The sequence below is a fragment of the Primulina eburnea genome, chromosome 6 (assembly GCF_022965805.1).
Source record: "Primulina eburnea isolate SZY01 chromosome 6, ASM2296580v1, whole genome shotgun sequence".
In the NCBI taxonomy this organism is placed as follows: Eukaryota; Viridiplantae; Streptophyta; class Magnoliopsida; order Lamiales; family Gesneriaceae; genus Primulina; species Primulina eburnea.
In genome coordinates, this window is record NC_133106.1 from 383720 (window position 1) to 397306 (window position 13587).

Sequence of the window (13587 nt, forward strand, 5' to 3'; positions counted from 1 at the left end):
TCCACAATTCGAGACTATCCTAGGACACCATAGCAGTGAACTAAACTCATATAATTGCCCCAACGTGACGACGTTCACCCTACAACTCATACGAACCAAAATACGGACTTTGACATCAACTTGATTCCTACGACTTTTGATTCAACTAGATGACCATTGACCCGAAACGAACCTTTAGTGACCGACCCAACAACATAAGCAAGTACCTACACTCAGCAACAATCACCGGTCGAGCCCCCAACGAAGCCTGCAACATAAAACTTCAAGAAACGTATCAATACAAATTTTCTGAAAATCGCAGTTTGAGCAGTCACACGAAAAATATCATAACTCTCTCATTTTTCGTCCAAAAATCTTGTACTATATATCAAATCGAAGGTAACGAAAAGTTCTACGTTTTTGCCGTGGAAAGTTTTCCCAAAATATGAACAGAAAATTCGCAGTATTTGAAAAGACAGCAAAAACGAGTTTTAGATCTAAAAATTTGCCCTCGAAATTGATCCGATCTATAACCCGCCCAAACTACTAACATGATACATAACTTTTACGCATAAAAATCAACGCAACGCATAATATGACTTGATCGACACAGCAAGAACAGAATATACGTGCCTTATGATATCAAACGTTACCGAAACGGCGTCACCGAAGCGGAGATAGAGAGAGGCTTGATCCGGGACGAACGTGGCACCGTTTTCTTGAAATAAAATCAACGAATCTATGCTGGGAATTACAAGGAAGGGGGCGGCTGCTATGCTTATTGAAGAACCCTAGTTTTGCTTTCAAATAAAATAAAAAATGAAAAGAGTGGTGTAGTGTGTGTTTTACGTTTTCTAGTGTGTGCAGAATCTGTGTGTGCGTGTGTTAGATAATTAGGGGGAGTAAAATTTGCTAATTAATAATTAACAATGCTAATCAAGATGCTAATTAAAAATGTTGACTCAAATAACAATTTAATTAAAATACTATCCTTACTCATCTTTAATAAAACTCTTTAATTAAAATAAAGCACACACCATACTAGACTTTAAAAGTTCTAAAATCATAAACTCACAAAATAATTAAATTTTGGATTCAAAATACTAACATCTCATAAAATACTAAATTTTAAAAGTTTTAAACTCTTAAAATTACTAAATAATGATTTAGGCTCAAAAGTGCTAAAACTCACTAAATTATTTAAAATACCCCCAAACTCAACTTAAAATAAAATACCGTCTCTAAAATTGCCAAAAATCGTCACCGGGTCTTTTCCTCAATCCCGCCTCGAATGATCGCCTGAAATATGAAACTCGAAAGACGTTTTAACGTGCATTACATAAACGTAATTAAATTAAAAAAATAATGCATTTAAATAATTATGCATGACTAAACTCCTTTTAAAATAAGTTAAATGCTTTAATAATTTAAATAGATGCATGAGTTATACGTGTACTGAAATCGGGTTCTACACGATTTTCACGTTACGCTCTATGATATGATATTTTTATGTTACGCCAGATTTTACGATATATTTACTTGTTAATAATGATATATGCATGCTGAGTCTTTAGACTCACCAGACTTGATTGTTGTAGGTACTGATGAAGTCGGGACCGAGAGCGGGGACTAGTGAGCTAGCTTGGGTCGGCAGTAGTAGGAACCTGAGAACCTCATTTTTCAATTTATTTATCATTTTTATGCAAACTCATTTTTATCACGACGAATTATTTTAAATTGTTGTTTTGAAACATATATTTACTTCCGCCGCTATTTTAACATTTGCACTTTTATTCCGCTGTTACTTTAAACATGGACCCTTTTTATCAGTATACTTTATAAATGAGGCATTTTATTTATTTAAAGAGAAAATTTTAAATTATTCCGCAAAATTTCAAGTACGAAATACAGGCCTCTACACATATCCTTCATGATTCTGAACAAGAATCGACTACAGTCTACCTTAAAGTCAGAGGTGATAGCTACCATCACTTGTACCCTTTCCTTGGTTAGCTTAACAAACGTACCGGCTTTGACCAAAAGTGCCTTTGCCACAATATCGGCAAGCACTTGATATTCCATCTTGAGAAGCTTCTTGAAGCAAGAAAGAGAGAGTTCCTCTCCAGAAGCTTAGAATGACGAGGGCAGTAGACATATCTTCCTTAGAAATACTAGAAAAGTCAGAGATACCTGAGCATGGGAGAAAGAAAGTCGATCCCAATAGTGCAACATCAATGAAGATGGATGCACCTCGCTGGGAATAAATGATTTTCCCTTCCTCGATGGTTGCTTTGGCGTAGAAACCCAAGAGAGTAGTCTTTTATACGATAGCATGTGCTTCCAAAAACCTTCGGAGACCAGATTTTTCAATTTCTTTGAACATCTTAACAATATTCTCGTCTTTGATGGTCAGAACCGATGCAAAGTTGACTTGATCAGCATTTAGAGTGTAAGCTCTATCCATTTCTGCAAACAAAAATAATTCAGAGTAGATTTTGTAGTAGATGATTGCGAGAGAAAGCAGTAGCTAGTAAGAAAAAGTATGAAATCGTAAAAGGTGAAATGAGATCGAAAAGGTGGTTAATATTCAAAATGTACAGCCGTCATAGAAACATAAGACACATGTCAGTATGTCTGCGATTGAGTTTTTGAAAAGTTAAACAGAGAGTGTCAGGTACATAAATTTTTTTAAAAAAATACTAAAATAGGTGGCCTGTCCAAGCGGTTACTAAAGAAATTCAGAAGAGGATTTGTCGTCTTATGATAATATTTACTGGAAGTCATAAAGTACTGAAATATATTCAGCACCTTGATAAAAACCAGTAGACAGGTTGTTTTATCGAAAAGACAAACCTCCTTCTGCTTCAGATAAAGCACGGAAATATTAGTCAGAATAAAATATTGTTCCCCCTAAATTAATGCAACTAATAAATGCGAAGATAGATCTGAGGGAAAGACAGGGGACTCTTGATATTCGCGTAGGATGTGAACAGTTTAGGCGTCTCTTTAGCTTCCCCGAGGCTCTATATAAATACATGTAAGCTCACTAACTAAGTCATTTACAGAAATAAAAAATCAAAACAAATGGATGATGCGAATATTCTCTCGTAGTCTTCTCCAGAGTCTGATTCAGCAGGTGAGTTTCAGAGGCAACTTCCAGTTTCTCGTAAGATGATGTCTGAAGACATCCTTTATCAAGATATGAAGACTTGGAATAAATTCCTTGACCTGTAATCTGAAGAACCAGTTAGATTGTTCTTTTTTATATAAGAAGCTGTAGAATCATCCCTTTCAGCAACCACGATCATGTGAAAGAGGAGGGTGATTCCATAGCATAGAAGGACTAAGCTACGGAATCATCCTTTCACAAACCATGACCATGCAAAGCGAAGGGGGTGATTCCAGCAGATCTTAGTTAGATTCCTGCTGAAGTTCTCAGTACTGCTGAAATAAAAAATTGTAATAGTTTAGATAATGTAATGCATCTGATTTTATGAATAAAATATCTCATTTTGTCATATCTCTTGTTTGTCTACTGCTTTTACTTACTGCAAAAAAAAAATAGAAGATAGTAAACAGTAATTAAGATAAATCAATTAAATCGAGAACATTACAAAAATAAGAAAACTTATTCTCAAGCAAAGACTTAGTAAAGATATCTGCTGCTTGCTGATCAGTAGGGACATATTCCAGACGAATTTCTTTCTTCTGCACATGATCTCTAATAAAATGATGTCTGATGTCAATGTGCTCCGTTCTGGAATGAAGTACTGGATTATGCATGATTTCTATAGCACTGGTATTGTCACAGAATATAGGTGATTTAGAGGCTTGAACTCCATAGTCTTTAAGTTGTTGTTGCATCCACAATATTTGAGAGCAGCAGCTTCCAGCAGTAGGGTATTCTACTTCTGAAGTAGACGTAGCTATGGAAGTCTACTTTTTACTGAACCAGGAGATCAACCTACCACCAAGAAATTGACAAAAACCACTTGTGACTTTTCTATCCAGTTTGCAACCTGCATAGTCAGCATCTGAATATTCAATAAGATTGAAAGAAGAATCATTGGGATACCGTATGCCGACATTTTGAGTGCCCTTTAGGTATTTCAGAATACGTTTAACATCAATATAATGTGATTTCTTAGGGTTAGATTGAAATCTTGCACAAATACAAACATCAAACATAATATCAGGTCTACCGGCAGTAAGATATAACAATGAACCAATTAGACCACGATACTGAGTTACCTCTACTGAAATTCCATTTTCATCCTTATCAAGTTTAGTAGATGAGCTCATTGGAGTGGAAGCAGCAGAGAATGTGTCTATACCAAATTTTTTTAGTAGTTCCTTAGTGTACTTAGCTTGATTTATGAAGATTCCAGTATCAAGTTGCTTGATCTGCAGTCCTAAGAAGAATGTTAATTCTCCCATCATGCTAATTTCGAATTGTTCCTGCATCAATTTTAAAAAAATTGCACACAATTTGGGGTTACTTGACCCAAAAATAATGTTATCAACATAAATTTGTACCAACAGAATGTGCTTATTCTTTACTAAAGTGAACAAAGTCTTGTCTATTGTTCCGATTGTAAAGTAATGATTGACAAGAAATTGTGAGAGCGTGTCATACCAAGCTCAAGGTGCTTATTTTAAACCATATAGGGCTAGACATGATGCGGTAAGAAATGATCAATAAAACCTAGAGGTTATTCAACATAGACCTCTTCGTGCAGTAGACCATTTAGGAAGGCGCTTTTCACGTCCATCTGATAAACTTTGAAGTTCTTGAAATGTAATGCCCGAGATTTATTTGCTGTTAATCTGCGATTATTGATTTATGAATTGATATGATTATGAAGGACCATTTCGAGACACGAATTGAGATTCCATGTGATATCGTATGTGCGAGGACAGAACACCTCGCGCATATGCACGACACCGATGTGCGCATATGCGCAAGGCAGGCAGAGAACCTCGCGCATATGCACGAGGTGTGCGGGAACACAAGTGCCGAGACAGTAGGTCTCGCGCATATGCGTGGAGATGGTGCGCGCATATACACGAGCTGCTGTGATGGTTATGCACCGAGACAGAATGTCTCGCGCATATGCGCCGAGGAGGGTCGCGCATATGCACGAGACGTGCTGCACAAAGATGAAGCCACATGTACCTTACCATGCATACTTAATATGCAATTCCTTCATTCTTTCATAAGTCAGCAGAAAGAAGAACCAAGTAATGGAAATCCTTATGCCTTTGCACTTTTTAGAATTTGATTCACGCAAAATATAGCCGTCTGATTTTTGATCCGAGCATAATTCTGTGTTCCTCTCGTCAAGAACTTCAAGGGGAGGTAACTTTTATTGATTTCTAGCATGGTTCGAAATTCATGTGTTGAAGAAATCATGATTTGATCTATATATGGTGTTCTTGAGATATTAGACATCGTATAATTGCAACCGGATTGAAGAACATATACCGTATTGAATTGTTATGATTTTTCAGATTTGATTTGATTGAGATTATACAGATTTGGTATCAGATTGTGTTTGTTGATTGAGTATGAGTTATTGGGATGTGTATATACTGATTTTGTATTACCGGTATTTCAAGATTGCGATGTTATGCCGTCGAAACAGAATTAGATTGAGTTTAATTATATCTGGTATTGATTGGGATATATGTTGATATTGTATTCCTCGAATATGTTATGCAAGATTGGTATTGAAGATTTCCAAGATAGAACAGAGCCTAAACCCCGACGAAAGAAAGGTAAATATCAATGTTAACCAGGAGATACAACTCGAGTTAGATTCGATTTGAGTTTCCCTAAACCACATACTTGTTTGTTATTGTTTTAATACCTTTGTAATATTTGAATGAATATGCTTATTCTATTGATGTATAGAAAAGCAGATAATATAAGATAGATATCGAGAACGTGTCATAGGCGGATGTGCCTAGTCTATGGCGGAGGTGCCAAGACATTGGATGTTCGGTTTATATCGATGTTGCTTAGAAGTAGATCGACTTCTATTGCTGAGATTCGATATAGTATGCCAACGTCCAGGAACCGGGATCCCTAGACTAGAATAGATCATAGTCGAGTCAGAGATTATGAGTTATCAAGTTTGATTTACAGTTTGATATTGTTTCATGTTTTCAGATTTGCTACATGTCACTGATAACTGTTGTTTGCTTTTGTATATGTTTATATGATTGCATGTATACATTTTTTATACTGGGAATATTATTCTCACTGGAGTTATCCGGCTGTTGTTGGTTTGTATGTGTGCATGAAAACAGGTGGGATAGGATCAGGGTCAAGACGAGGATGAGAGACCAAAATTAGCATGGAGGTCCGGACCCAGAAGTAGAATAGGATTCAGCACTTGATGTATAGTGATTGAACCCTAGTTTGACATTAACGTATTTTGTATGAGACTTGTACTGTTACTTATGATGTTTATATCAGATTGATTCTATTATGTTCCGCACTTGTATTAAAAAAAATTAGACCCAGTTTATTTAATTGATCTAATTATTCCCAAAGATGATTAAGAAATGAATTAGCGTCCGGGTCCCCACATGAAAGCAGCAAAGACTAAGAATATTCTGATAGCTTCAAGCCTTGCTACTGGTGCATATGTTTTTCATCATAGTCTATTCCTTCTTTTTATTTGAACCCTTGAGCCACTAGTCTTGCTTTATTTCTAACAACAGTGCCTTCTTCATTTACCTTGTTTCTAAATACCCACCGGGTTCCAATAACAGCTTGATGAGATGGTCTAGGTACAAGAAACCAAACTTCATTTCTTTTAAATTGATTCAGCTCTTCTTGCATAGCTTCAATCCAACTGGGATCCAGAAGAGCTTCTTCAATCTTCTTTGGTTCATCTTGAGAGATAAAAGCTTGATCGCCCATGTGCGAGTGCTGCAAAAGAAATGAGTGCCAAGTAGAAGACCTCGCACTAGGGTGGTCAAACTTTACCGCCCCAGCGCGAGAGGCTGAAGGAAAAAGAATAGGAGACCTCGCACTAACTTGATCGTCCCAGCGCGAGAGGCTGCAGAAGACACTAGTAGTACAGTAGATCGCTCGCTGGGGCGGGGAAACTTGGCCGCCCTAGCGCGAACCAAAATAGGAAATTTTCCTATTTGGATTTTATTCAATTTGGAAGGTAGATGGCTAAAGGAAAAAAACATATGCACGAAAATCAGATATCATTCAGCAGCCACCACAAGCCTTGGAGAGGATTTTTTTCTCTTGGAGTTGAAGATTCGAAGATTTCCGAGCATCGTTCTTTGCGCTTTTCGTCAAATCTAGTATTTCTAATTTAGTTTTTATCTTTTAAACGTTGTTGTCTTTATTTCTACCATGAATTCTAGTAGCTAAACTTAACAATATTTGTTGGGATTTAAGGGGATCCTACCCCGAACTCTGATTTAGTTAATTCATATTTCAATTGTTGGTTTATTCATAATTGTGTTACTGTTTTCAATTTCATTATTAAAGAATAGCTAACTTTAATAATAATCTTATATTGCGAGTGAGTTCGAGAGAATATCTTGTGATAGGAACGAGTAGCATAGTTCGTGGATCTACTATTTACATAGATATGAAATTGGATACGCGCCGATAGTCATAGTTCATTCGGACGAAAACTAGGGGATTTCATATATTTATATGCGATTCACTCTTGATAAATAATTAAAGACATTTAATTACTTCACTGAGTAGAATTAGTTTGACATAGCTCGAGAGAGTTTGTTCAATTGAATAAGAAATCCCGTCGGAAGCGTAAATCACTATCGAACGAATTGATAAATTAATGAGGGGTAGGTGAACTGAAATTCCCAAAAAATTCATTTCTAAATCACTATCGAACGAATTGATAAATTAATGAGGGGTAGGTGAACTGAAATTCCCAACAAATTCATTTCTCATTGAATTTTAATCAACCATTCTAGATATTATATCTCATTATTTAATACCCGAACCTTTTATTTGCATGTTTATTTGAGCATAGTAGTATTAAACTACCATTCCAATTCCGTTGCTAAAGATTTGATAACTAGAAATAATAATTGTCAAATACAGTCTTCAGTTGAACGATACTCGTACTCGCGTACATTATACTATAACTTGACATCGTGGACTTGCGATTAATTTTTGAGCATACAAAACCCTATTCTTATTAAGGATTCGACAGTGCAAGTTTTGCTCGATCAAATTTTTGGCGCCGTTGCCAGGGACTGTTAATTCACAATTTTTTTTAGTTATTTTCTTTAGCATTGCTTTATTTTTCTTGAGCTAACACTCCAAATTCTATCCCAGATATCTTTTCCAGTGTATGCCAAAGTCACTTAACGTGGAGTATGAGCAATTTGACCAGGAAATTGAAAGAACTTTCCTTAGAAGACGACATCAGCAGAGACTGAAGGAACTAATGGAGAGGCACAAGCACGAGCATGAGAAGGAACACCATGAAGAAAGACATGTTGAGATCCCACGCCGCATCAGATGCTAGAGTATGCCCAGCCTTCTTTGGATGCTGCACGCCCCAGCATCGTGAGGCCTATTGTGCGGGTAAAACACTTGAAATCAAGCCAGCCATAATCCAAATGATTCAGAATACAGTCCAGTTTGGAGGATCTATAGTAGATGACCCAAACACGCACATCGCAGATTTCCTTGAAATCTGCGATAGTTTTAAGTTTAATGGAGTTTGTGATGATTCTGTTATGTTGCGTCTATTTCCTTTCTCTTTACGTGATAAAGCTAAAGCATGGTTAAATTTTTTGCTTATAGGTTCGATCATCACATGGGAGGACATGGCGAAAGTGTTTCTCATTAAATACTTTCCTCCATCTAAGACCATGAAGCTGCGGGCAGACATCATCACGTTTGCTCAATTCGAGTCGGAATCTTTATATGAGGCATGAGAGCATTTCAAATATCTATTACGAAGATGCCCTCATCACGATCTGCCACTTGGGTTAGTCGTTCAAACCTTTTACTATGCTTGCTTACTCCTAATCGTACTATGATAGAAGCTGCTGCGTGTGGAAATCTCTTGAGAAAAACTGCTGAGGAAGGATACGAGTTATTGGAGGAGATGGCTGCTAGCAACTATCATCCTCAATTTGAAAGGAAAAACCAGCGAAGAAGTGCAGGAGTTCATCAGGTAACTGACCTTTCCGCTATTACTGCACAACTTGATGTCTTGAACAGGAAATTGGACGGTTTGAATATGGGTGGCACGGCTATGCGTCTTCAAGAGATAATTTGTAAAAAATATGGAGGAGAACACTATGTTAAGGACTTTCAAGACAGTGGTCCTTTTTATGTTCCAGAAAGGGCAACAGTGAATCAAGTGGGAATCCAAAACCATCCAAGGAATGATCCGTATTTGAATACATACAATCCTGGATTGAGGCAACACCCCAAATTCTCATGGGGTGTCCAAAACAGCCAGAATCGACCACATGGAGGACAACCATATGGAAAACAACAAATGTACAGATCTGACCCTCCTAGAGAAGAAAAGTCCAATTTGGAGCAAATGATGTCTAAGTTATCTCATCTACCGAAACTAGATTCCAAAATCAAGATGCGTCGATAAAGAGGCTTGAGAATCAGATTGGACAGTTAGCTAAGATGATAGCAAGTAGAGAGCCGGGCACCTTGCCAAATAACACAGAGACCAACCCAAAAGAGCAAGTGAAGGCCATCGAGTTAAAGAGTGGAAAAATTTTATAGTCTAGAGGGACAGAAAAAAATCAAGCACTAGATGAACAGACTGAGTTATCAAAATTAATTCTTCTAACTCTACACCAGCACCCACTGCACAAGCTAAAATTTTTATCCCTCCACCTTTTCCTGCAACATTAAAAAGGGCGAAATTAGATGCGCAATTCGGTAAGTTTTTAGAAGTATTCAAGAAATTGCACATCAATATTCTCTTTGCTGATGCTCTGATGCAAATTCCAAGCTATGCTAAATTTTTGAAGGACATCTTAGCAAACAAGAGAAAATTGGAGGATCACATGACAGTGAATCTAACTGAAAATTGCTCTACTTTTGTACAAAACAAGATTCCACTGAAACTTAAGGATCCAGAGAGTTTTTCTGTTCCTTGCGTGATTGGTGATATTCTTTTTCATAAAGCTTTGTGTGATCTTGGTGCGAGTATAAATCTTATGCCTTTGTCTGTATTCAAGAATCTCGGATTAGGAGAACCAAATCAAACAAGGATGTCCTTGCAACTAGCAGACATATCTGTCAAATACATGCGAGGAGTCGTAGAGGACGTCCTGGTGAAGGTGTACTAATTCATATTTCTTGTAGATATGTAGTACTTGACATGGAAGAAGACATGAAGATGCCCTTAATTCTGGGGAGACCATTCCTTGCGACTGGCAAGGCCCTGATTGATGTTAAAGAAGGGAATTTGAGATTAAGAGTGGGTGAGGAAGAAATTAATTTTGACGTGTTTAATGCTCTTAAGCGCACACTGTACACGAATGACTGTTTTAGAATTGATGCGGTGGATTCTCTTGTGTGTGATTTTGTGCAGGACTCTATGAAAGACCCATGGGAAGCCACCCTCACAACGGAATTGAAGGAGGATGACTTGGATGAAGAGAAAGCTGCACACTTTAATGCCAACAACCCATGGAAAAAGCAAATGAGGATGAGACTGGAGGATTTGGGAGAGCGAAAAGATTTGACCCCTCCAAAGTCAAGCATCGAGAAACCACCGATGGTTGAGCTCAAGACACTGCCTGCGCACCTAAAGTAAGTATAACTGGATGGGATTAACACGTTGTCATTATTTTTGCAGCTTTGACAGATGCCATGGAGGGAAAGTTGTTGCAAGTTCTCAAAGCGCACAAAAAGGCATTTGCTTGGACGGTGGCAGACATCAAGGGAATAAGTCCATCAATCTGCATGCACAAAATCTTGATGGAAGAAAAGTACTCACCCCTCGTGCAACCTCAAAGACGACTAAATCCAAAGATGCAAGAGGTAGTGAAGAACGAAACTATTAAGCTTCTCGATGCAGGTATTATCTATCCTATTTCAAATAGTGCATGGGTAGGTCCTGTTTAATATGTGCCTAAGAAAGATGGGATTACGGTGATCACTAATGAAAAGAATGAACTTATTCCCATGAGGACTGTTACGGGGTGGAGAGTATGTATTGACTATAGGAAGTTGAATGATGCCACCCGTAAGGACCAGTTTCCCCTTCCCTGTATTGATCAGATTTTGGAGAGAGTAGCGGAGCGTGAGTTTTACTGTTTTCTAAATGGGTATTCGGGGTATAATCAAATCACTGTTGCTCCTGAGGAGCAAGAGAAAACCAATTTCACTTGTCCTTATGGAGCATTTTGTTTTCGTCGTATGCCTTTTTGTCTTTGTAATGCCCCTGCTACATTTCAGCGCTACATGATTGATATTTTTCATGATATGATTGAAACTTTTCTTGAAATATTTATGAATGAATTTTCTATCTTTGGTGCAACGTTTGATGAATGTTTGCAGAATCTGAGCTCCGTGTTGAGAAGGTGCGAAGAGACAAACCTGGTGCTTAACTGGGAGAAGTGCCACTTCATGGTACAAGAGGGAATTATCCTATGGCACAAGATTTCGGAACAACGGATTGAGGTAAACAAAGCCAAAGTAGAATTCATCAAGAACCTACCACCACCAGCTTCGATAAAGGGAGTTAGAAGTTTTCTAGGCCACGCCGGTTTTTATCGGCGTTTTATCAAAGATTTTTCTAGAATTGCCAAACCTCTATCTTTTATACTTATGAAAGATGTGCTTTTTGAGTTTAATTCTGACTGTCTGCAGGCATACAAGGAGTTGAAGGAGCGGTTGGTGACGGCTCTTATATTGGTGGCACCTGATTGGGATCTACCCTTCAAGGTCATGTGCGATGCCAGCAATACTGCGTTTGGATATGTCCTTGGACAAAGGCAGAACAAGGTATTTCACACTATCTACTATACAAGTAAGACTCTATATGAAGCGCAATTAAATTATGCAACCACTGAAAAGAGTTGCTCGCAGTAGTATTTGCACTTGACAAATTCCATTCATACCTTGTTCTGTCAAAGGTAATTGTGTTTACTGATCATTCCTCCCTTAAATATTTACTTGCCAAGAAAGATGCAAAGCCATGCCTACTTCGGTGGATTTTACTGTTACAAGAATTTGATTTAGAAATCAAAGATAAGAAGGGTTTTGAGAATGTGATGGCAGATAACTTATCTAGATTAGAATTTATTCTTAATGACTGTGTCGATCATGCTATTAACGATTTTTTTCCTGATGAGCATCTATTTGAGGTGAAACACTGTCCTTGGTATGTAAATTTCGCTAACTTTCTTGTCACAGGCACACCACCACCAAATCTATCGTTTCACAAAAGAAAAAAATTCTTCTCTGACGTGAAATATTATTTTTGGGAAGAACCTTTTTTGTTTAAGATTTGTACAGATTCCATGATAAGAAGGTGTGTTGCAGAGGAGGAGTTTGGTAAAATTCTCAACCATTGCCATGACCGTGAGGTAGGTGGTCATTTTGGACCAACAAGGACGACATCTAAGGTACTCGAATGTGGCTTCTATTGGCCAACTCTATTTAAAGATGATCATTCTTATGCTTACCTATGATAAATGCCAGCGGACAGGTAACATCTCTAACCGTCATGAAATGCCATTAAATAATATTCTTGAGTGTGAGGTTTTTGATGTGTGAGGAATAGACTTCATAGAAGCGTTCCTCAATTCGTTCACGAAAAAAATATATTTTGGTGGCAGTTGACTATGTGTTTAAGTGGGTAGAGGCAGAATCATATGCCACTAATGATGCTCAAGTGGTCCTGAAATTTTGAAAGAAAAATATTTTTAACAGGTTTGGGACACCACGAGCAATCATCAGTGATGGTGGCACCCATTTTTGCAACAAACTCTTTGAAAAACTTTTGAGCAAATACTGTGTCACACATAAGAGCTCTACCCCCTATCACCCCCAGACGAGTGGTCAAGTGGAAGTGTCAAACCGAGAGATCAAGCGGATTTCGGAAAAGGATTTCAGAACAAGTGGTAGGTGTCAGTTAGAAAGACTGGTCAGTGAGGTTAGATGATGCTCTTTGGACATATAGGACTGCTTTCAAAACACATATAGGCACTCCACCATATAGGTTATTGTTTGGTAAAGCATTTCATCTACCCGTAGAGTTAGAGCATCGGGCATATTGGGCAACAAAAGCACTAAACTTTAACTTTATTGATGCAGGTGAACGACGTCTGCTTCAATTGGATCAGTTGGAGGAATTCTAGAATCTAGCATATGATCTCGCACTGTCATACAAGGAAAAGACAAAGAGGGCTCATGACAGGCGAATCATCGAAAGGGAAATCAAGGAAAACGACAATGTCCTACTCTACATCCCCCGGTTGCGACTGTTTCCCAGAAAATTGAATTCACGATGTCTGGCCATTCGTGATTTCTAAAGTTTACCTATCAGGAGCCGTGGAATTTCAAGATGGAAAGGATGAGACATTTACGGTCAATGCCCAACGATGAAG

General features: G+C 37.8%; 1 protein-coding gene across 1 annotated transcript; it reads left to right on the forward strand.

Annotated features, from left to right (window-relative positions):
- Window positions 1-8954: 8954 nt before the first annotated feature.
- LOC140833660 (uncharacterized) lies at window positions 8955-10317 on the forward strand. Its single transcript, XM_073197985.1, has 3 exons — window positions 8955-9502; window positions 9583-9728; window positions 9824-10317. Exons 1-3 carry the CDS (start codon window positions 8955-8957, stop codon window positions 10315-10317), a joined length of 1188 nt encoding a protein of 395 aa, XP_073054086.1.
- Window positions 10318-13587: the final 3270 nt, after the last annotated feature.